The sequence below is a fragment of the Pseudochaenichthys georgianus genome, chromosome 16, assembly GCF_902827115.2.
Source record: "Pseudochaenichthys georgianus chromosome 16, fPseGeo1.2, whole genome shotgun sequence".
Taxonomy (NCBI): Eukaryota; Metazoa; Chordata; class Actinopteri; order Perciformes; family Channichthyidae; genus Pseudochaenichthys; species Pseudochaenichthys georgianus.
In genome coordinates this window covers 18,553,457-18,579,329 of record NC_047518.2, presented here as the reverse complement: position 1 = coordinate 18,579,329, position 25,873 = coordinate 18,553,457, and the positions used below count along the sequence as shown (strand labels likewise).

At 40.7% G+C, this 25,873-nt stretch overlaps 1 protein-coding gene across 1 annotated transcript in view; it reads right to left on the bottom strand.

The window, feature by feature from the left end:
• The window catches only part of LOC117461277 (eukaryotic translation initiation factor 3 subunit H), an 83,088-nt gene that overhangs the window by 35,510 nt on the left and 21,705 nt on the right, over window positions 1-25,873 (bottom strand). The window contains exon 3 of the mRNA XM_034103096.2: window positions 1,638-1,805. Coding sequence (XP_033958987.1) covers window positions 1,638-1,805 — 168 coding nt within the window. The remainder of the gene's footprint in view (window positions 1-1,637; window positions 1,806-25,873) is intronic.

Below are 25,873 nucleotides of genomic sequence, written 5' to 3'. Positions count from 1 at the left end.
CTATGAATATAGCTAGAGATGAGTTGTGCCCTCATAGAAACCAGCGACAGATTAAATACTTGTATTAAGTACTTCAATGTGCACATATCCATGTAATGACCTAATATTCTGCTTCCGGAATCAATAAACACTTGAAGTGGTTATGTAGTAATGAACCATGAATCATCATTCACTGATGATTTAACTGCACACTGTTTTGCAGTGACAGGTTTTAATTTTCTGTCATGTAGGTTTTAATATTGCTGTAATTTGAAAGAAAGCTTACACCATCTGGGATGGCATTTGTGGTGCAGTAATTAAGGGCAGCTCTTAAAAGGTCTTTACTGTGAAGCAGGTACAGGCACATGATGTCCGTGCATTCATGTAAGTGGTTACCAGCTACCTTGTTAATCCTGTGTGTTGCCCTGCTTTCTGCTTGTCACTGCCTCCTCTGCTGTTGGCCTTTCAAGGGCTGCAGACAGACATGGGTTACCTCCGAGCCCTTTCTTTTCCTGCCATTGATGATTTACTCCGAGATCATAAGCCTCTGCACTACTCATGCACCACGCTACCTTAATATTTGATGGCAGTTTGCATTTTATAAATTGAAACTGCAGAAAGAGAATATATTTATAAATCTTTTTCAAACTCTCGCTTCTATTTTTAAATGTATTTGATGTCAACAGAGACACTTGCAAGATTTATCTTGAAACGCAACAATGTTTTTTTTAAATATTTGTGCTAACCTCAACTAATCTTTTCCTACATCTGTCAAATCGAATTACTGTTATGATTCTCTGAATGTCAACCACAGTAGAATATAAAGACTTTCCAGGTCATCCTGTTCTCGGATATATATTGATTTGAGAAACCACATTTGACTTGTGATTGTTTAATCATGGCTGAATCTAAATTGAATATGAACCACACAGTCGCTAGTAGAAGTGCCATTTTACTGTCTGGGAAGTGCAATCTAATACTGATGTGGGTTATTCAAATCTCAGCAAGGTGTTGCAATTTCAGAATGTTTTCCCCATTGTATTATGACACAGCAGCATTATTTTGTGGAGCTATTGTGTCAATCTTAACTGGTGCTGCCCTACTCTCCTGGAACCACTTTCCGTCAGCTTGAACCTCCGTCATTAGCGGCTGTCTGAATGGTTGTGTGACAGGTAAACAATATAGCAGTGACTCTGCTCTTTGCATTCATGCGCTTTCACAACTCAGTCATTATAACATTTCCTGGTAATGATGGTAATAGATTTAATAAGAATTAAACCATCAGAATATACATGCCCTGGCCGATGTTCAAAGCCATCTAGGTTAATCAAACATACTAAATGAGTGTCTTGACAGAGCAACAGAACAACAGTAATAATACATCATCTTGGCAATTAAAACCAAATTCCTCAAAAAATGTTACCTTTATAGCGTCGCTGGGTGAACCATTACAATACAATTCAAGCATTAGTTTTGGTCTAAAATTATTTGTAAAGTATGTGAACATGACGTTAAGTTCTATGTAGGTTTTAATGTGACATGCCCAACTTATGGACATAGTAGTGCTATTGACTCCCTCCATTGCATAGAACGTTTCTATTTGATAAGAGTATGATATCATGCACAATTGTGAGTGTTTTCACTGTGCGTTTACTTACCATAGATCAGTACAACGGACTCTTCAATGGCGTGCTGGTAGCTGAACTGGGAGTCGAGCAGCGCTCTGCTGACAAAGGAGCCATAGTAGGTGGACTGGTACCAGCCCACATGCAGATGGTCAATGTTGACGTGACGCAGGGAGCGCATCATCTCCATCTGGTACTGAACTAAAGGCAGAGAGAGGGGTAGAAATAGATGGAGAGAGAGAGAAAGTGAAAAAGATTGGAAAGAGAAAAAAAAGGAAAACATTTAATTCAGAATGAAGTTTTTTGGAATCTGTGAATATCTTGTCTCCATCTGTAACTAGACATGGAGTATGAACAGAAGGAGGGAGAGGATGTGAGAAAAATAAGAAGTACAGTGAGCAACACAAAAAAGAGCAACAAGGATATGAAGCAGAAAAACAAGACTTCATCGTCTGTTATCAAATGGTGGTGGAGGTGGAGATTTCTAAAACAAACATGAACCAGGACCAGTCACCCTTTCATTCATTATGTCAGTAAATATATCCTGGTGGCGGAAAAAAAACAGGAGCGATAGGTACACAGACAGGCTTCAGTTACTGGCGAGAAGGCTAGATACATTACAAGGAGAGCCATTTCATTACACCAGACACATCCTAAGGACGCGCAGCCAGAAATACAAACAACCTGCCTCGTCGGCTGTAAGTAACAACCAAAGCAAGTGAGCAAAACAGCATCTCCATGCAGGCTTGCTGGAGGAGGTTGATAAATCAGGGTGTTATTGGGCAGCTGTGGCCCCTAGACCCCAGCCTGTAGAGCACATCCTTCTCCTGCTGGGGCTGTTGGCAAGAACAAACTGGAGAGGTGAGAAAAAGGATGGCGGAAAGTGGACGAAAAGAAAAACAGCATAGAAGACGGAAAGGTGAAGATTGAGGGTGACAAAGAGGGGAGAATAGAAGGGGATATGTGTGTTCAACAGAGAAAAGAGTTGGCCTGAATTCAACCCCTGTATGTAAATCAAGAAATTAGTTCAGTCCAGAATATATTTGCAAAATAAATGTCCGTTTGTCACTTCAATGGATTTGGCCTCTGAGAGTTCATGAAGTGCTCACAAAGGGAGTAGTCGTGCACACAATGCGTTCTGCTTTAATTGCATTCACTTATCCAGTCATTAACTAACCTCCCACAAACACAGCTGCACTTCTCGCTCGCTGTCATTTGTTTTACTGCCTCTGCTGTACTCCACATGGGAAACAAAAGGCACAGGTAGTCCAACAATTACACATTCAATTCCTGCAGGAGTGCAGCATGAGGGGAAGGGCTGCACTGAGGTGGCTCTTCCTCCAAACAATGAAACACGGAACATTCGGATTGGAACATTGAATGGGGACAGCCCGGCAGAGAGTCCCTATTCACAGCACGTCCTGAGGGGATGGACTGGATGCACCAATCTAGCCTTTTAATCTATCCTTTTTATATAGTGATTGACATGGTCAGTGAGAAGATGGACAGGATAATACAGTAGGGAGGAAATGGAAAGGAATGAGGAATTAGGGGTATATGAGGGGGAGATTGCAGACTTTGTTGCAACTTTGTGACAAACCACGAGGGATGAGGTGTCAGGTTGTGTCTGCATGGCACTGTGTGTGTGCGTGTGCGTGTGCGTGTGCGTGTGTGTGTGTGTGTGTGTGTGTGTGTGCCAAAGCTGTGATTCTTGAGTGTAGTAGCAAACCCACCGGGGAAGTGTGAATAGTATATTTCCTAGAAAACTGGAAACACTGCTTTTATACCTCGGCCCATGAGTCAAGTTGCACTTTAGGCCATGTCCATCCACAATGTCATAACCTCCATTTGAACACATTACACATTATTTGAAATTGTCATTGCTAGCATATTTATTCTTGAGATATGGCCAACCCGTGTCTTGTGACCTTGACCCTATACCACTAAAGTCTACTCATTCTGAAGTTCAAGTGTAATTAGAAGCAAGATTTTAAGCCCTTGGGGTGTACGATGGATATAGCTTTCACGAGGTTGAGATGTACAATCTTACCTACAGAAAAACATAAGGCTTCAAGCCAAAGCTGGCTGCACGGACGCATAAACATTTTATTGGAGCAAGTAAGAGAATAATCAAACTCCCTTTGATTCTACAGAGAGAAATGAAAAGCTAGTCAGAATTAAAATATGGTGTGGATAACGAAACACGCAAGAGAAGAAGCAAAAGAGAGAGTGTTTGTGACACGCAGAGTTGGTCTGTTGGAGAGTGGCTCTGCCCAGGGGCAAACACGGAGCTCACTGGAGAGGGAAGCTAGCCTGCCACCTAAGTACTGTATCGCTCACTGCACTTCCATGGTCATCAGTATGGGTACTTACCTATCAAGCGGCACTGATGCGTATACCTGCCTCTACACCCTATCATTAGCAGGGAGATTGTGCACAAAGTGATCTGTCTTTGAAGTGGAAGCTGATGGCTGAAGAATTGACAACTGGAGCAGGATAACCAATCAGCCATCTCTCATGTCTTAACCAATCGCTAGCTTCCTTCCTACTGATTTATAACCTTAATGTGTGAACACTATCTTTAAAAGGGCAAAATTAGTTTGTTTTATATAGTTGCGATTTCACATTTAAACTACTCATTTTTTCTATTAAAATAGATAAGATGTGTTGGGGATGTTAGCCTGCAAAGAAACGCATCTGTGCAATCTAGTAGATACATTGCCATGTCACTGTTTACAACCAATTTACACGGCAACAATGTTATTCTACTAAATAATATTGTACATATTTAAGTCATCTTTTTGTATTTATTTAAAGGTCTGATAGCTTACACTCCAATATGCTATTTGGAACCTCTAAAATGTCTTTCCATTTCCAGTCTATCTGTCCTCTCTATGTTTTAAAGACAAAAACAATATCTTTAAAAAATAAATAAAAATGAATGCATCATTGGAGCATGTGTCACTAAGATTAAGACAATAACTAAACAAGTGAGATTTTCCCCTGCCAACTGAGCATTTGTTCTCACAGTCATGTCTTTTGTAAGTAACAATATGTACAACTTGCCATCTCTTTGCTTGCCATTTTATTAAACTGCGAATCAACAATTGTATCAGAATTATTTTTATTGAGTGCAGATTCTAAAATTAGAAGCCGTGTATTGGAATAGTCCAACAGTTGGTGTGGTATTCAAAGACTGAACTGTGAAAAGGCACAAGCCTGAACAAGGTTAAATAAAATCTCGACTGCCGAGAATTTTAAAAGCGCAGAGTATGTTCCAAAAAATCATGGGACTACAGTGTTCTCCCTGAGATGGTAGTTCAATTGAGAAACCGCAAGCTACCAAGTGACCGAGAGCCCACAGTAGAGATGGAAATTGTTGGCCCATATTAGATATCATTCAGCAGGGACAGAAACATGGAGCTCCTTACAAATCATTTTCACAGTAGCAGATAATGGAACCAAATGATTCCAAATGACTGGTGCTTGAAGTTTCTCTGAATTAAAAAAGAACAGTTTTAGGATAACTGGATCTTTTTGGGTGAATGAGTAGTCTTCTCTACTTAAACAATGACCCTCACCCTTTAGATGAAGCAACATATTTAGTAGCTGCACATCCATATTGTTTTAATAGATTTTGCAATACATTTCGATAATTATTATTTATTTATTTTAAATGTGAGGGGAATAAAACGAAACACGTGTCGTGCACATCTATGCTCCTGACATTTTTTATTAAGATGTGATGGATTGCCATCTTATACAGAGCACTGAAAATTGGTTAAAACATGTTCCGTTACTAATTTGCAATAATGTATACAGCAACACAAACAATATGAAAACAATAGAAGGAGATTGAATGTTTTTGAAGGAAGTAAGGAGAGTGACTTGTATGCTATCCCACCTGGATGACACGCAGCTTCCACTCGAGATTCATGCTGAAAAGCAGACTTACAAACAATGCGACGCGATGTACCAAGGTCCGAAGGGAATTGACGGAATATACATGCAGACTACGGACTGGCATGCAGCCTGATACCTTAACTGAGATTCATTCAGAGAGCGGAGAGAGACTACATGCCAACCAGCTCATCCAGCACAGATCTATACAGAGCGCAGAGCCTTGTAAACCAAGAACTACAGCTGCCAAAAAGGATAACAAACTCAGTGACTATCAGACATACGCGTGCGCGTGCGTGGGTGTGCGTGCGCGCACTAAATGAAGTACGAAAGACTCAGAAAAACTTGTGGTGTGAATAAAACAGGGTAGGTTTGATAGAGAAAAATGTTTTCAGCAGTAAAATCTCTGAATTATTTTTTATCAATAGCTACATTTCTGAAATAATAAAAAAAAAATGATCAGAAAAGATAATTGCAAAAAGAAACTAAATCTTTGAACTTCTGAAGCTGTAACCATCAAATGTTTTCTATTTTTCAGAAGGACCTTTGTTGATCAGTTAATCAAAAAAGTGATCAAATCCCGCCTGGAACACCACTACTGGTGTGTCCTTGAGTAAGGCACTTAGCTCTGTTACTCCAGGGAGAATGTCCCTGTAATTGGTAGTTGTAAGTCGCTTTGGAAAAAGGTGTCTGCTAAATCAGTGTGCGAAAAAGTACACGTTCCACCGTCCGGGACGTGTTATTTACAAGTAGATCTTTCAATTGTGACGTTTTTCAGATTTATTGACAAATTATTGATACATTCAGTTTACAAAAGGCAGAACTCATTCGCAAATTGTACATGTCCTCCGTTTGTTCGTTTAGAAGTGTTAGTTTCGGTTCTGCATCTCGCCGCTTTCTGTACAGTTAGACGGGGGCGGGGCGGAGCGGGGTGGGAAGCGTAGCACATGGGTGTAGCACAGTGGCAGGGTTGGGAAGCAAAACTCGGTTCCGAGTAGGAACAAATAACAATTGTCCGGAACCGGGATTAATAAGAGTTGTGAGGACAGGAGGCGAGGCCGAGCCCCGCAGACTGCAGCTCTCTCTCTCTCTCTATGCTCCGTATCAGCTGATCGCTGCACGATGCAGCTCAGCGTCTCTCTCTCTCTTTCTACACACAGCAGATCCGCTGCCCGTTTAACAGCCTCATCTTTGTCAAACTTTCTTATGTTCTTTCTCTTACACATAATGAAGGTTATTAAGCATTTTAACTCCTATGTTGTTAATATTGACCACCATTTCCTTTATGAAGTGAAGCAGCCTCCCTGTCTTTGTCCTCGCGCTGTCCTCACATCCCCGGACCCCCAGACTCGGAGGAGCACAGGGATGTCATTATTGTTTATGAAGCAGGGTATAGAAAGTACATTATTGAAATGAAAATACTATTTATTTACTTTTACAAACAGTGAGCAGCTGCAGCATGTGTATTGCAGGACATGTGTAAGTGTGCAAGCGTCTTTGAGTTATAGAAAAGCGCTAGGCCTATAGGCTATACATATAATGTATTATTATTATTAGGCCTATGTGTTGGACATGTGTGGTTGGACTGTGTCTCACAGGCAGGTTGCAGTGTAACATCAGAGGAGACTGGGCCAATTGTACATTCTCAAACTGCACCACTTAGAACTAACTAAATGCAGAGATTATTTTTATATAATTGTATTCAATTACCGTAAGAAATGCAACAGTATGAAGTGATTTGTAAATAGGAATACAGATTTGACTTAATGTTTTCATAAATATATTTTTCTCCCAGTTTGTCATGGAACTTATTTTGACCCTCTCAAAGAACCGGAATCGAGAACCAAAAATAACCGGAATCGAAAAGCAGAACCAGAATCGTTCAAATCCAAACGATATCCAACACTATGTGTGATGCAGTAAAATCTTACCGCTCACTTACGTTAGCGGTGTCGTAAAAACTGTGGGAAAATGTAAAATACGATGACGAAGAAGAAGATTCCAGTGGCCCCAATTTTTGTCCATTCTGGACAAGTGAAAAATGTATTCGGACAAGTAAATTGCCAAACTCACTTGTCCATGGACAAGTACTCTCTAAAAACTTTTTCTCACACTGTAAATGTCTGAATTGTAAATGATATTTCTGGGAGAATAAACCCCACAGATCCTCAACTCCGTTGTGTTTCACTCATTAACAATGCAACACAGAGCAACAAGAACGTTGTCTACAATAGCCATGAACTCGCATGCATTTTTGTTATTTGAGGGGGGGGTGGATGCGTGGGCCACCCGAATAGGTTAAGGGGCCTTTGGCTTTTCTTGCCGGGGGGTTGCGGTGCGGTGCCCCCACAAATAGAATCAAATTCTGTGGGAAACACTGTGTGGACAAAAGAGACCGAAACAATTCCCCAGATTGATGACCTTGCACAAAAGAAGAAAACAAGTAGTAGCCAAGTGTTTTAGTTCAAACAACTTGATCTGCACTACAAGTAGAGATGTCCTCATCCGATCACGTGATCGGGGATCGGAGCCGATCACGTGATTTTCCAAATATCGGGGATCGGGAGAAAAAAATCTGGCCACAGAGTGGGCGCAGTGTCTAATAGTAGCAGTAAGCTAACGAGAGGCTAATGTCAGGAGTTTGGAAGTATTATAAAATTGAAAGCGAAGGCAGTGTAGATGCAATGTTTGGAAGGCAGAGGTTCCGCGTGGTAGAAAGAACAGAGCTACGTTCAACACGACCAATCTAATACGCTACCTGAGAAACAAACACCAACAACAACACGGTGAGTACACAGCGGCCACTCAGGTAACGGCACTGAAACAACAGACACTTTTAAAAGGAAAGAGAAACTGCCCCAGAACAGTGAAAAGGCCAACACAATAACAGCCAAGATAGCTTAATTCATCGCGTTGGATGACCAGCCGTTATCTGTTACCTTTTTTTCTCTTAATGCATTGCATAAAGATCGGATCGGGAAAAATCGGTATCGGCAGATTGTCAAAATCAAATGATCGGAATCGGATCGGGAGCAAAAAAAGGTGATCGGGACATCCCTAACTACAAGCAAATCAGCTTGATGTGAATGCTTCTCTCTCTTTTTCTAATCATAATAGGAGCCATCATAGATGACAAACCTGTAAGGAGTCTGCTCAAATAACAATACCTTTCATATCTAGCTACCGTCTATGCCCTATCCAGGATGAGACTCAACCATCCTAAAACATGTAGCTCCTTTCATGACAGGCTGGTTCAGGAGCCATCTACATTCTCAGCTTGAAATAAACAAAACTGGACTTCCTGCTCCCCATTGTTGCAATACCGAGGCAGCCGGTAACATTCTGTGGACATTAACGACGGCATAAGCCAGAGAATAGCCAATTTCACAATATCATCAAGGTGCGGGGGTGGAGGCATGTGCCACGGTTTGCTATTCCTCACTCATTTCAGCTGCCCCGCCGCCTCTCCTATCAATCAATCTGGGTCCCGAGGCCAGACAGGGAATGAGTCTGTCCATTCCCTTAGCGCTGCTTGATATTATTTTTTTTGGGGGGTGTGTGTGTGTGTGTGTGTGTGTGTGTGTGTGTGTGTGTGTGTGTGTGTGTGTGTGTGTGTGTGTGTGTGTGTGTGTGTGTGTGTGTGTGTGTGTGTGTGTCAGAGAGAGGGGAAAGGAGGTGTAAGACAGAGACAGAGCGAATGTGTATTTAAAAGAGTATGTGTGAAACCAAGAGATAAGAGAAAGGGAGAAGAGAACAGGAAGTTATTCTGAGCGCAAACTGTGGGAAAGCAGAAATGTGAGGATGTCTGAAAAAGAGCAACATAAAAGAAAGGTTTGAGATGTGTGAAGCCTAAGGAAGACATGTACTGCAAGCTGTACATATAAAGTGAGTTTGTGTTGAATGTATGTATAGTGGAGTGGAAGCCTTTATCAGCTCGGAGCTAAACTCCTAACCTAGGGCTGTAATGTTCAAAACCAGGCACTACCAGTGTCTGTGTCTGTGTGTGTGTGTGTGTGCGTGCGTCTCTGCAATGAAGCCGACAGATAGTCCATACTCTAATAGCCAATGACACGAGAGGTGAACTGCATCAGACCTTGCATGCTGCTGCAGGCCACAACATCTGAGCCAGGCTGGAAGATGTGTGTCAGTGTGTGTGAGGACGCACGTACACGTTTGTCGCAACACATTGGAATCACTGGATGACTGGGCCTTACCTGCTGCGGTTTCACTTAATAAACACAAAACAAACACTGTAGCCGTACGTTTTGTTCCACTAATGTTAAGTAAAGCAGATAAACAATATATAACAAATACAATAAAACAATGTCAAAGGTCTAACCTTGGCCAACTTACCTTTACTATTCACTTCCCCTTTTTGTATCACTTAAATTGAGACTAGAGGGTACAATCAGATCGCTTTAAAAAAAAATAAAACCTGATAACATTGTCGAAAGCTTAGTTCATTTGCAGATGACATATTGCTCTATTTAAGTAATGTGAATACTTCTATTCCATATGTAATTCCCACCGTGACAGAGTTTTTACTTTGTGTTGTTGACCGACCCATCAATATCCTCTCAAAGTCGACACTGAAAAACACAAAACCACGGCCATTTGGGGTGATTGATAGGACTGCTAGCTTTGCTGGCTGCTCTAAATGACTAATTCCTCATATTTTGCCAGTGGTGCTCAGTGCTGACAGCAAAGCATGCTCATCTTGGCATTTCATAAATACTCCACAGCCAAGAGAAAAGCAAAAAAAAAAAAGGTGTTACGGGTGCATTACAATTTAAACAGCACGATTTAATCGACCAGCATTGTGCTTTGTGGAGAAGGGTGTGGGCATCTCCTCTACTTTCTCTTTTCATTTTACCCATAAGACTTAGCACACCAGTCCTAACTTAATGAGTCCACACTCTTGACCCATTCATTCAACACGCCTGACAACCTACTTTTACTCCGCTCCTTATTCTGACATTTATTTACTTCTCGACACAAACTCCAAGCTGTTTTTAAGGTTAAAACCGCAATAAGTTCTTACCATCTCTGTGTTTACACATTTATTTTGATCCTTCGTTTTCTTTAAAAGCCTCTTTGACATCCCAAGCAGTCTATAAAAACACCTTGCGCGACTTTTCCCCTTATACGTCTGAACAATACACAACAACTGCTATTGTTTGCTGCTAACAACAAAGTCAATCTGTATGTTTGAAGGCTTTGAGAGTAGCTGTCATTCCACCGCTGCCTTCCTGTTTACCCTGCCTTATTTCACCTTGCTACTCCTTTGGAGTCCCAAAACAGAAGCAGAGGATACCTGATGATGTTATTGCACTTTTTGCCTCCTCTTGAGTACATTCATCACATTACCAATCACTGGTGAACTGTAACATCCTCAATTCCTGTATACACAAGTGTTCTATTGATGCTCAGTACATTTGAGTCAACATCATTATTTTTTTGAGAAAGACTTAGTCCATGTTGTAATAAAAAGCTAGTAATCAAAATAATATCTCCATAATCAACAGAATGGGAAAAAAGACATGACATTGTTCCCAAGGACACTTAAAGGGTCCCCATTATACTTTTTCAAGTGCCAAGCCATGAACCTGAAAAGACGTAATAATGCCCCATTTCACCACACCCCACATTGCCAATGTGTAACAGAGATTTGACATGATAAATGCATTGACATAGGTGTCGCTAAACTGTTGTTCCCTCAGACCCCATTTTCACGGAAACGTTTGCGTTTACGCACCGTATGCGTTTTCCAAAAAGTCTTCCGTTCACAAGCATTCGGCTCAATTAACGTGTCCGTTCACACGAGACCGCTGAAGTACATATGCCAGGCCTGTAAGTGGCGCCGCTGCCGCCACAAAATACACCAAAAGCAGCGAAGAAGACCCCGGAGCATGGTTTCCCTTCCGTTTTCGCCCCCAGAGCGTTCCGTTTGCAGATCTATCCACCTTGGGACCCGTTATCGTTTGCGGGGACCATTTCTATCGTTTTGTTACGTCCTTGTGTAAACGAAAGGGCTATACGCAAGAGAAACTATGCAGATACAACCCGTATCGTCCTCGTGTAAACGGGGTCTCAATGAACAGCCACTTAAGACATCGTCATCAAGTCTCATTCCTTAGGCTGTGTGTCTTTTGTCCCAATGGAGCAGGACAACACGGCAATTAAACCTCGAGTTAACAGACAAGCAAGCTAAGAAGTGCTGCCTACATAAGTCTTGCATCGATTACTTTATTGGTTCTCAATCTCTCTTCCTCTACTATAGTCCAAAACAACTAAACAACCTGCAAGACAGGCACACCCTCACAAGAAAAGAACACGTTTTCATGTACACACATACAAGTACTGTTAGTATCAAGAAAATACTTTGTTGTACCTTAAGCAGGTATAGAACACAACAGTGGCATGCAGGCACCATGTACTGCAACTGATAATAAAATAACCAGAAAGAAATAAAGATGTAAAATAACCATTCATTTAAAAAAGGACTGATCTCGCTTATATGCTAGGTCCCTGTAGTGTGAGCAAATATCTGACCAGAAGAGTTTTTTCACATGAATAATCAGTGATAAATATAATAATATCAGTGAAGCACAAGTTTAGCCAAAGATTATTCTGAAAATTGGACACCCATGTCATTTGTAAATCATTTCTTATTTGCAGTACATCATTTTCTGCAGACCGAGTGTTTAGCAGATTTGAATGGCACTGATCACCAGGACAGGTATAACCTCAGGTCTTAGCAACGATTGTGAAGAACACTTTCTACATATTGTGAAGGTCAGCTGCTTGTGATCAGATAGAGCAAATTGCTTGTCCTTCTGTCATTGCATTTTTTCTGTCCACACGTGTATCTGTCAGAAGGAGGGAGCAGTGATAAATGTGCGAGTTGTAGGGAAGTAAATGGTGCCATCGAGTTGTGGTTTGGTCCGGGGTGTCAGGAGAGGTACGAGGCTAATTTCCAGCAGCAAGGCTATAATGGGATGTGTGTCTGTTTGTGACTGTGTGTGTGTGACTGTGTGTGTGACTGTGTGTGTGTGTGTGTGTGTGTGTGTGTGTGTGTGTGTGTGTGTGTGTGTGTGTGTGTGTGTGTGTGTGTGTGTGTGTGTGTGTGTGTGTGTGTGTGTGTGTGTGTGTGTGTGTGTGTGTGTGTGTGTGTGTGTGTGTGTGTGTGTGTGTGTGTGTGTGTGTGTGTGTGTGTGTGCACCCACAGCAGTCCATGTTCCACCTGGCACAGTGGATTAGGTGCAATTAATCTTAGTTAAGCAAGCCCTGTGGAGAGTTGCCTTCCTTGCGCGCTAGCACACAAACAGAAATACAAACACTCACTGAGATGCACAAGAGACTGAGAGCATAGTGTAGCAGATGCTTTGTGTGCATAACACACTGACGAGTTCACCATATGCACATTTGACAGCGTCGCTTGTCACAGGGCTTTGTTTTTACAGTGGGAATAGGTTGACGATGCAGAGGGGGAAATGGTGATAATGTTTGCTCACATTATCAAATACTGTTGGAGAAAAGGTAAACAATGATTTATCTTGATCTCCCTGTCAGTACTCGTTTAAATTCACACATGTTAGCAAGAGCTATAGAATGCAGAGTATGCATAAAGTATGGACGGTAACTAATTATGTTGTCCCTTCTAAACAGTTAAAGCGATCATATTTATTCTATATAAAAAGGCCTACATTCTGAATAGGCATTGTTAACTGACTGTCAGTTGGAGCGCATCCAAGGATTGTAAGGACATAAAACAGCCGAGTCATTATTATAAAATATGAGCGACTGGTTTGTAAAGTATCTGGTTCGTTGATTAAAAGTCAAAGAGCTTGTTGCCACCATAAAGGTTCAGGTACTAAGGTACTGTTCTCCTGCTGTTGTTTAGACTTCTCCCACAGTGGCTGACTATTTGTTCATTCATTTATTTTGATCACCACAAATCATAAAAGGTGGCTTTCAGTCTTTTGTCTTTGTTGGGCTGCTGCTCTCACATTTACTCATCATTGCCATTTATCTTTTTTTACCCCGGTATCCATCTCACAGTTGTTTACTTTTGCCATCCATCTTTTCCTGTTCCTCCTCACCTAACTCTCAATCTTTTGCTTTGTTGCCCCAATGTTTCCCTCACATGTCTCTCTCTTTACCATCACCCCATCCCAACACCTTACAAAACCTTCTCTCCCCTCTCTCTTGTCATGCTTTTTCTTCAATTCTCTTATCCTTGTCACATGCTTCACTCCTTACCTTTAACCATCCCCCCTTCTCCCTGCAGCCCACCTGGATTAGCAGCAGCCTGCAGTAATGCATTCTGACCCCCCTCCACACAGAGACACACAAAATGTAATGTGGGGCAGAATCATGATGAGACAAAGGAGCGGATGAATAAAACAGTGGAACTGATGGCGATGGTGACGGCACCCACGGGAACACACACTTGATTTATTATGCCGGGTGAGCATTCAAAAGCACATGCAGCCCCGGCTCGCTGCTAACAGCCAGTCTCAGATCTACACTACAGTGAGAGAGGGAGGATAGAGAGATAGAGGAGAAAGGTGAGAGACTGGGGGCAAGGAGCAAAAGACAATGAGAATCTTTCAGAGCTTGGGGGAAGGCAAAGTGCCCCTCAAAATCCTAATATAAACACATGCACATGATATCTTCAATGTTTATATATTTCCCCTAAAGGTGGCCTGCCAAGTGATTTCTAATTAGCCTCATTGAGGGAGAGCAAGGAAAAACGGAGGAAATCAATTTCCCATTTGGGGCAGGTAAAGTGATCTATTGAAGAGCTAACCCCGCGGAAGACCTTATCAGAGCGGGAGAGGGACAACTTTTCACAAAATACACACACACACCAAACGCCTCACTGCATACTGAAAAGTGTATTTACAGCCAGGAGCGGACAGATCATGGCTGAGGCTTTATAAATCCCCCTGACTTCAATTAACCCAATGTGAAAATGTCTGCGCCAGACTACAATTAAAGTTCCTAAAACTAAGGACTAACCTTGCAGACCCTTTTGGAGGGAAATGCTGATGTAATAGTCCTTTATTTAAAAAATAATAACAGAAATGTTTTATGTGCATTGATTCCACAGTAATAGAGTGACACTTCTACAAAATTGTTTCCTAACATAGAAAGGTCAAGGCAGGTCAATGGATGACAAGGGAGATGCAACATTAATTCAGGCGTGCCTCTTTACATTGCACTTCATCGAGGACTTTGGTCATTTGCTTTTGTGATGCATCAATGCCATTTTCAGTGTTAATGCGAAGTACTTTATTAAATAGAACAGCCAAGTACTAGCTTTAGAAATCCATAAACAGCTTACTTGAGGTGTAAATACAAGTGTTTATTGGATCAAAGGAAATCTTCTTTTTTTTTTTAAGATAACTGTTCTTTGAGTAGTGCTATTAGCCTAAAACTCTGCACTACCTCCATGTTAATATCAAATAATGATTGGTTATTGTATGGTATGTAAATGCAGACATGTTCAGATTGCACAGTCACTGTTGCTTGCACTAACATGATCTCATTGTAGCATCAGACAGCACCCTTCCTTTCAGTATGCATCACAAGACTTGGATGGAGCAAAGGCATTTAGGAACAAAGTGCTGCAGACCGATGGAACAAAAATTGCTCTTTGGCGGCAATCACAAAATGTATGGCTGACAAAAAGGAGAGAAGCATTGCAAACCGTTATCGCAGTGGATGTATTATGCTTTGGAGTCATGTGGCAGTCGGAGACATAATGTATAGACTTTTCTCACAGCAGACATTTTGGCTTGTAACAGCATTACAATCACAGGTGTAACTAATGACATTGAATATTGCACCGTCCCATTTAGGTTTCAGTACAACTTACCAGTTAAGACAGCTTTGCCATGAGTGACGTAATTAGTGACCTCTCTTTGACAAGTCAGAATGACTGCATTGAGTCGTTTATTCAGAGGGGGAATAATGGACCGTGATGATTACATCAGGACCACATACAACGAAAGATACACCAATCAAATGACATTAATCAAAACCAGTATGATGTCATCTGATCTGCCATGTCCAGCGACTGGATCAGTGTCATATTTATATATTTGCAGCTTGAGGGATTTAAGCACAGCTGCGAAAACAGTAACGCTACGGCCCCGCAATATGCACATTGGCATCCAATTGAGCCTCGCACACTTTCGGCATGTAACCTGTCAAGTCTATGACAAGGCATAGAACTCTTAATTTGTGACGACTGCATTTATTAAAACCGTTTATAAAACAACTTTAAAGGGAAGCTTTGCTGGGGATGGGAATTTGAAAGTAAATGTATATTCGAATATTCGACCCCCCAAAAAACGGTTAACGGAAATGTACATATCCTATAAAAAAAAGAATGTGTCAACAAATATTTCAGAATTTTGAATTTTTGGCCCAATTTTTTTTCAATAATTTTTGGAAATAAATACATGTTCAAATAAGTGTAGAAACCAAGTCGAATTTGTCAAATGTATTGAACTGGTGATCACAGTTTGACAGCTATAGGCCTACAGCTTTCATGTGCGGAGGCGATTCACAATCAGGCCAGCTGTAGAGAAGACCCTCTCAGCTGGAACGGAGGTTGCGGGTATAGCAAGGTATAGCATGTATATATAAGTTTCATTTGGCATAGTTTGACCTCTACACCGCACTCACTAACCTGGTCGAAATATTTCCACACATTACTCCTTTTTGACGCCATGTCTGTTGTGTAGGACTCTTCTTAGAGTGTAAATAATGACCGGACTATGACTGGTAAAATATGTTGAATACCGGCAAAACTAAATCTCTCCAGTCAAAATGTCTATGTACTTTGCCGCCACACACGGTTGCCAAGCAGCGCTTATTGTTGTTTAGGCTGGCCATTCATGTGTCGCGAGTGTTGACAGGGGGCGGGGGAGCACGCTCATGAACTGTTAGCACCTGAACCTCGCTGTGGAGCGCATTTGCGCCACATTTGGGCCTAAGATGAGGTTTGAGTCTGCGTGATCTGCGTGTAGGGAGGGGCAGCAGCCATATCATTGGCTAGAACTAGCTAGATCTGATGGATTTGGACATAAACACGAGTGAAGTATAACCGGACGCGAGAGAGAGAGATCAGCACCTGCAGCTCTGCCCGCTGTGATGGACCGGTGAGCGGAGCAAAACACACCTTTAGATGTCAAATAACACATTTAGCTATGGCACTGTCGTTGAATTATTCAATTTGATAATATGTAATCAACTTAGGCATCACTCCCAAAAAAATAAATGTTTATAAAAATATTCATAACTCATATTCAAATACATGAATAATTATTCGAATACCTGAATAATTTCTAATATTCGAATAATCGTTCCCATCCCTAATTCGTACTTTCAGTGTATGCATGTTCACGCAAATCTACAAGGTCAGCCAAATGGCATCAAACTTAGGGAATACAACGCATTAGGGCTGCACGATATCAGGAAAACTTGTGATATGTGATAACACATTAGATATTGCCATAACTATATAAATTGCGATTTCAAATAACTGCAAACATAACCCCAGACAGTAGAATATGCAGACCTGAACAAATTAAAAATGAGTTCCAATCCAACAATATAGTTTATTTTTTGTTATATATATTATTTAAAAACGTCCCAATTCTACCCTTTACAACATTTTCTGGCCATCTGTTCTATCACAGAACACATGAATTTATATTTATATTTTCTTTCCTTTAAACATCGTCATTTAAGTTGCACACTTACAGGGGAGAGAGGGCAGCAGTGCTAATAAAACATGTATTTACTCGCCAAGTAAAGATATCGAGGGGTGAGAACCAGAGGGGCGTAAGTGACATTTGACCAACTTTACAGGAGAGCCAAAACAAAAAATGACAATACTTTGTCCTGACTTTGTTTATTAAATTCAATCTTTAATATGAAAACTTCATAAACATGTGGATGACAATATACTTAATGAACAATATTTTGACTTTCATTGAAAAAAATATTCTTCTATTTTTTTTTTATTCGGAATAAAGTCACATGCGCCTTTTTGGAACTAAGATTTTATCTCATATGAACTAAGAAAAAGGGCGTATCTGATAAAAATAGGAAAAAGGCTTTACATTAATGAGGTCAAAAGTAACAGTAATCAATTGTTATAATAACAATATTATATGAAAATATCCTTATATCATATTAGTTCATTGAATGTAATTATTTAAAAAAAAAAAACATTAATAACCATTTTGCCAAATAGTTAATTATTTAGCCATTTCCCCAAATAACCGATTGAAAATAGGCTACAGAGTCCATTGTGATCATATTAATTGCATGAGCACCTCTGGTCTCCTGCTTTCCAACTTGCAGCTTGGTCGGACAGCTCATATTTGAACTGAGTCCTTTTCGGATCCTCTTTTGTGTAGCACAGGCGCAGCCATTTCCTTTTCTGCCAAACTGTTTGTCCCTCTGTGTCTTTGGTTCTGTTTCGGACCGTGTGTTGTAGGGCTGTGCAATTAATCGTATTTTAATCTCGATTACGATTTTGGCTTGCAACGAGGTCCACAGTTTCCCCGCAGCGAGGCCCCCCCCCCGCCCCCCTGTTGACAGTTCACGAGCGTGCCCCCTCGACTTCATTCACCACATCACAGTCATCAATTAAGGACGCGCTTTACAGTGCAACGGCCTACTCAAGCAGCTCGCAAGGACACAAAGATATAACACATGCCATCACATTCTACATAGCTAAAGACATGTGCCCAGTTAGCACGGTTAGCAACCAGGGGTTTAAGCAACTGGCTAACACTATGGACAAGCGTTAAGCGATGCCATCTCGGCATCATTTCACCAGATCTGCACTGCCTGCCCTATATGACAAATGTCGTGGGGAAGTTAAAAAAGATGTGGCTTTAGCTGAATACTTTGCAGTTGAGTTATACTTAAAGTTCAGGGTAATCAACTGTTAAAAAGATACTGTTCAAATTATTATTATTATTTTTTAAGTTCAATAAATGGATGTTTTCAAAGTCAATGAATAATCATATTTAATAATCGTGATATCAATATTGACCAAAATAATCGTGATTATGATTTTTGCCATAATTGAGCATCCCTAGTGTGTTAATAATAATAATAATTCCTTGCATTTATTATAGCTCAAAGCGCTTTACACATATTTGTTATACATGCAATGGTCACTGTGGACAATACCCACAGGAGCAAGTTCAGGTGAAGTGTCTTGCCCAAGGACACAACGGCTTTACAGACGCAGCAGCGGCAGGTTTCACCTGATGATGATCTGATGATCATTGCACAGCGCACTGCGCCACACCATCCATCTTCACGCCTCGAAGTCATCGAGGCGCTTTTACAAGTACACATTGATATCATACATGTACTGTGGACAATACCCACAGGAGCAAATCCGGGTGAAGTGTCTTGCCCAAGGACACAACGGCCTGACACAGTGGCGGCAGGAGCGGGTTTCAAACTGGAGTTCCCCAGCACCCCCATTGATCTGATGATCAGATGCACAGACCACTGCGCCACCCGTCCCTATGTGTTGTGAGAAGGACTTGGAATCACCTTCTATGGCCTGTTCTTCCTTGCCATCCTCACAAGAGTGTACCCCTCCGAACTATACAAAGGGCCTTTTTTCTGTCGATCTCAATGGCTGCATGAACACTGTCACATTCCATCTTGCTGTGTCCAGACTCCATGAATGTATGGTCAATAATGGAGATGGGCAAGGTTTTAACTTCATGGAGACACATGGCACTAAAACCAGCATTCCTGTTCTGCCCACCACATGTGTCAGAGTACAGCACCACATGCTCAGTACCTGAAAGAGTTGACAGATACTGGAACATGCATGTGCTGATCTCTGATGAGTTGAATTCTCTGTTGAAGATGTATCTGTAGAAACTAAGTTTCCTTTGTCACTCAGCATTGACTTTGATTCCTGGATTATTTCATTCTCTTCATCAAGCTCTTCTGCATCTTGAAATAAGCTTAGTAACACTTCTTCAGCAGTGAAAAGCTTTCTTCTCATGGTTGACCTAGCTTGCTTACATATGGTGTCAGCCATTTTGACTCAAGTGCAATCCAAAGGCTTTACCCATAATACATTTCTCAGGGCCAAAAGGGCGTAAGTGCACTTACGTCCTTTTGGCCCCAAATAGTTCAGTGTGTTCTGTGTTAGGTCTTTTGGTTTTTGATGAATAACTCTGGATTGGTTTAGAATTCACATGCACCCTTTTGGCAGTAGAAAGAGCTCATTGAGAGCTTTCATTTGATATATATAACTCATTTTTGACCAAAATGTCACTTACGCCCCTCTGGTTCTCACCCCTCGATATGTTCCATGAAACTGAGGGTTCAGATTAAGGCATGGTAACACCGCTGCTGCTTTAGTTTCAATGTGTGTGCCAGAGCACACCAGAACCACACTCCGGGACTTTTTTTTCTACGTACAATAGGGCTGCTCGATTATGGCAAAAATCATAATCTCGATTATTTGGGTCAATAATTGATATCACGATTATTATAAACGATTATCAATACATCCATTTTTTTTTTTGAGCAGTATGTTCTTAACAGTTGATTATACTGAACTTTAAGTATAATTCAACTGAAAAACCAATAAAAAAAATAATCGTTTTATTTCGATTACGTTGTTTTCGTAATCGTTGCACTCCATAATCGTAATTGCGTTTAAAATACGATTATTTGAGCAGCCCTAACGTACAGTACACACAGGGTTTTCTATGTGCTCAAGTCCACTGTTATCAATGTACATACGCCGATCGTTCAAATCACAACCACGGCACTAAGGCTGTGCCCGGTGTAAAAGACCGTTCAACTTATTCAAGTCGGACCAAATATGAATCAATATATAAATTAATTAGAAAACGCAATCTTTCTTGAAACAAACATACTTCCAAATAAGAGAAGTGCTGTCTTTTTTACATAAAACTGATATTTTTCTCACTAGTCTCTTTCCCTTCAGCCCTCAATATGTTCTGCTAACATTGGCATCACCACCTCGGCCAATAGCGGGACTTCTATATGTGGGGGACGGGACATCTGATTGGTCAGATATATTAGCATGAAGGGCGTGAATGCATGGCACATGGAAAAGGCTATAATTTATCGCAGTTTGAGCAGTCTTTGCGATGAGACTCCAAGGCAAGGCAAGTTTATTTATATAGCACTTTTCAACACAAGGCAATTCAAAGTGCTTTACAAAAAACGAAAGACATTAAGCATTAAAAAAGAAAAGCTAATAAAATAAACATTAAAAGAAAAAATACATGGATAAAAGTTACAGTGCAGTTTAAGATATGAATAGTTCAATTAAAAGCAGCGACAAAAAGAAAAGTCTTCAGCCTGGATTTAAAAGTAGTAAGAGTTGCAGCGGACCTGCAGGTTTCTGGGAGTTTGTTCCAGATATTTGGAGCATAATAACTGAACGCTGCTTTACCATGTTTAGTTCTGACTCTGGGGACAGAAAGCTGACCAGTCCCTGAAGACCTGAGAGATCTGGATGGTTCATAATTTAGCAGGAGGTCAGTAATGTATTTTGGGCCTAAACCATTCAGTGCTTTATAAACCAGCAGCAATATTTTTGAAATCTATTCTTTGACACACAGGAAGCCAGTGAAAAGACTTCAGAACAGGAGTGATGTGATCCACTTTCTTAGTGTTAGTGAGGACTCGAGCAGCGGCGTTCTGAATCAGCTGCAGCTTTCTAATAGATTTTTTAGTGAGACCTGTGAAGACACCATTGCAGTAGTCGAGTCTACTGAAGATAAAGGCATGGACAAGTTTTTCCAAATCCTGCTGTGACATTAGTCTTTTAATCCTAGATATATTCTTTAGGTGATAGTAGGCTGATTTAGTAACTGTTTTAATGTGACTGTTGAAACTCAGATCAGAGTCCATGACTACACCTAGATTTCTGGCTTTATCTGTTGGTTTGAACATTGCACACTGAAGCTCAGCGCTAACTTTTATACGTTCTGACTTGGCTCCAAAAACCATTACCTCAGTTTTATCTTTGTTTAATTGGAGAAAGTTCTGACACATCCAGTCATTGATTTGTTCAATGCACTTACTCTGTTTGAATTGGAGCATAGTCTCCTGGTGAAATTGTTACGTAAATGTGTGTGTCATCTGCATAGCTATGGTAACTTATTTTGTTGTTTTTCATTATCTGAGCCAGTGGTAGCATGTAGATGTTAAAGAGAAGAGGTCCCAAGATGGAGCCTTGAGGAACCCCACATGTCATATTTGTCAACTCAGATGTGTATTTACCTATAGAAACAAAGTTGTTTGTCCTTTAAGTAGGATGCAAACCAATTTAGAACCGTTTCCGAAAGTCCCACCCAGTTTTCCAGTCGGTCTAGTAATATGCTATGGTCAACAGTGTCAAACGCAGCACTGAGATGTAATAATACTAACACTGAAGTTCTGCCACTGTCTGTGTTTAAGTGGATGTCATTAAAGACCTTTACAAGAGCAGTCTCAGTGCTGTGGTTTGGACGAAAGCCTGACTGGAACACATCGAAAGTTATTTAAATGCAAGAAATTACTCAACTGTTGAAAAACAACTTTTTCAATGATTTTACCTAGAAATGGGAGGTTTGATATGGGCCTGTAATTGTTCATTACTGAAGCATCTAGATTATTATTTTTTAAGAGCGGTTTAATGACTGCAGTTTTCAGGGCCTGTGGAAAAATACCTGAGTGAAGAGATTTGTTTACTATATGAAGTAGATCTGAGGCCATGCAAGGCAAAACATCTTTGAAAAATCCTGTTGGAATAATATCAAGGCAGCAGGAGGAGGATTTCAGAAGTTGTATAATGTCCTCTAGGTTTTTATCATTAATCTGATGGAATTGTGTCATGGTGTCTGAATTGATGTTAAGTGGACACAGAGACAACACATTTCCTGTTCCTGATGCAGAGGCACTGACTGCTTGTCTGATTTTCTGAATTTTGTCAGTGAAAAAGGAGGCAAAATCATTGCACGCCCTGGTGGATAGAAATTCAGAGGCTACTGACACTGGGGGGTTAGTTAGTCTGTCGACGGTAGCAAACAAGGCACATGCGTTGTTTTTGTTTTTGGTAATGATGTCAGAGAAGAACGATTGGCGTGCGTTTTTCAATTCCAAATTATAAGGCCAAGTCTCTGTTTATAAATGTCAAAGTGAACCTGGAGATTTGTTTTTCGCCACCTGCGTTCAGCTTTTCGACATTCTCTTTTTTCTGTTTTCACGGTCATGGCCTTTCTCCATGGAGATATTTTCTTGCCAGACACTTCCTTTACCTTAATTGGAGCAATGGCATCTATAACATTTTAAATTTTTGAATTAAAATGATCTACTAGCTCATTTACTGAGGTGTTAGCAGGGGCAAGTGTGGTAGAAAAATTCTGAGTAAACATTTCCCTAGTATTTTCAGTTAAATATCGCTTTGTGGTTACCTCTTTTTGAACATTTTTGTGAACAGAAATAGAGCTCTCAAAGAAAACACAGGAATGGTCAGACAGTGCAACATCAGTCACCACAACCTTAGAGATATTCAGACCCTTTGAGATAATTAAGTCCAGAATGTGCCCCTTATTGTGCGTGGGCTCCGTCACATGCTGAGTCAGTCCATAGCTATCAAGAACACAAAACAGTTCTTTAGCCCCTCTGTCCTGGGGGTTGTCAACATGGATGTTAAAATCACCAACAATGACTAGACGGTCAAAGTCAATACACACTATAGACAGCAGTTCTGTAAAGTCATCAAAAAAGCTTGCACAGTATTTGGGTGGTCTATAGATATTTAGGAACAGAGCTCGAGAGGAGCATTTCAGCTGAAGGGCCACATATTCAAAAGAATCAAAGTTTCCAAGCATGTATATCCTTACAAATTAACAATGCTGAGATTCCTTATGTGTTATCCCTTGGCAGGTTAGACTTCTGAAAGGTCTTTGAAAAGGTTTTGTTGGGCATTCACATCAGTGTGGCGATAAAGGTTGCCGGAAAACTACCCAGAGATTATGCGAGATGTCAACCAAGCTGATGAAACACACCCACACAGTCCTAAGAAGTGATCTAAATCAGGCAAAATTAAAAACCTCTGATGGACGTGCACTTGTCTTTCAGCTTTCCGTACTGCTCAGTCTCAGCAGGCAGATTTTTTCTATCTCAGAGCAGAATCATACTCACTTCAAACTACATTTCTGTGGAAAATTGGTTTGCCGATTAATTCAAACAGTGGCAGGAGGAGTGACATAAACAACAAATAACAAACTGAAAGGATGGTGCCAATCAGCTTAATCAACCTTGGTAACCTTGCAGGTTGTTTAGAAACCAACAGTTTCTTTGTTAACCGTCTTATTAGGAGAGAATAAGAATCAGCCTTGTTATATGTTGTCATGTAAAATATCCAAATGAAAACACATTTTGGCCAAAAAAAGACCGTAATGTGTTGTTTGAGGGGCAAAAACACATTAATTGCTCAAATCAGGACACATCGCAAAACAAACTCCCTTAAACTTGTTTGTTTCACCAGTGTGACAACTGTTCCCCTCATCTGAGCCAATGTGAAGCATGGTGCGAGCCCAGAAAGGGGTCTGGCAATCCCGACCACCTGCGCTGGGCAGAGCAAGCAGCTTGGCATGGGGAAGCGGGATGGCCAGAAGGAAGTTCTGAGCTGTTCTACCATCTATAATAAGAAAAAAAATATCCCCTAAAAAAATATTTGTATATTGACATAAAGATGATGTGAAATAAGTAGATTTATAATATGTCAATGTTATACTATAAAGCATGCATGCATGCATGCAAGATTACTTTTTTAATTTTGTTGGGCCAAAATTAAAACTTCAATTTCAGGACATAATAAACCCAACAGGAAATCGGTTGGGTGCTGACATCGTTTCCCTCTCTAACAGTATGTTCCTTTATTAATCTTTCTATAGTTGTGACAGAAATGGACAGAAGTAGAGTTGTTGGGTGTGACAATGTGGTGCGGATTGAAGGAAAAGGAAAATAAAAGGAAGGAGGGAAGCGGTGATTGAAGGGAAGGGAGAAGGGAAATGGTCAGGGAGATGGGAGGACGCAGCTTTCTAACCTGCAGTAAGTTACAAAAAAAGGAAGGAGAGTGAAGGGAAGTAGTGGAGGGTGAAGGAAGAAAAGGAGCAATTTTGTTCTACCTTCAGGATACCACCTGCTGCCGTCTGAATACATGCTGACATGGGTTGAATATCAATCAGATTAACAAAATTGGTGCAGCGCAACGATTAGTTTGATATAATCCCTCCTTACAAGTTTAACAGGCCACCCAACCATGCTTTCAAGCCTGCAAATTGCCACAAGCCACACTTCATCAGTTGTTTAAGCAACTGATATTAACAATTTGTTTTTCTTTAATGTTCAACTATTCTAAAAGATAAAAGAGTTGCTATTCATTAGGATCAGAAGGTTTTGAAGTAAAGGTAAAAGCTGTTTTAAGTTTCATGATGTATCCTCTTGTTGTTTCAATGTACTACTTTCCTTGAAAATACCTTATCCCACTCCCAGTGTTTCCGCCAGACCAGGGCTGAGAGGGCGTCCCCCTGGCGGAAACGCTGCCCCCTCCAATGAAAGAAAGACTTCAATTGCATCATTCTTTTGCTATTGCAAACTCGACATTGAACTTTGTGCAGTCCGTTTGCACGAGCTATGGAAGCAGCAGCCTGCAGTTTTGTGAGTACAGTTGGTAAGAGTGTTGAAAAATTCAACAGAGATATTTGTAAACCTGTATAAGAATGGACAAGTCCACCGCAGACCATGCAAGAATGAATTTGGGAAAAAATAAACGCCCCCACATGTCAAAACTTTAAGTGCAGTGACATTTTCAATAGACGTACACCATGTGTTGACAGACTGTAGAGGTTGGCAAGACCACTATCTAATAGACTGGTTCATTGAAAAACTGAGATGGTAACTTGGTGCTGATTTTCAATGGCACTACTAGCAATGTAGTAAGATGAAATGTTTACTGCTTAACGTAGCTATATGCATCATAAAATGGTTGACATTTTATGTTCACAGAATGTATTCCCTTATGTAACAACTCCTATTTGCAGCTAATAAACAAAACACATCTCCCCAACTGTGTGTTTAGTGTGTGTCAAGAGCATGGAGGGTTAATATAACTACCTTAGAGTGTCTGATGTAAATGCCGTTGTCCCTAACCTCTGCTTCACATTATCGCCTATATCACAACAAAAGAATAATGGCCAAAGGACATTATTAACATGCTACTTGCGTGCCCCTTGAGCACAAAAAGCCTAGAGAATAATGTCTGCACTTCTTCT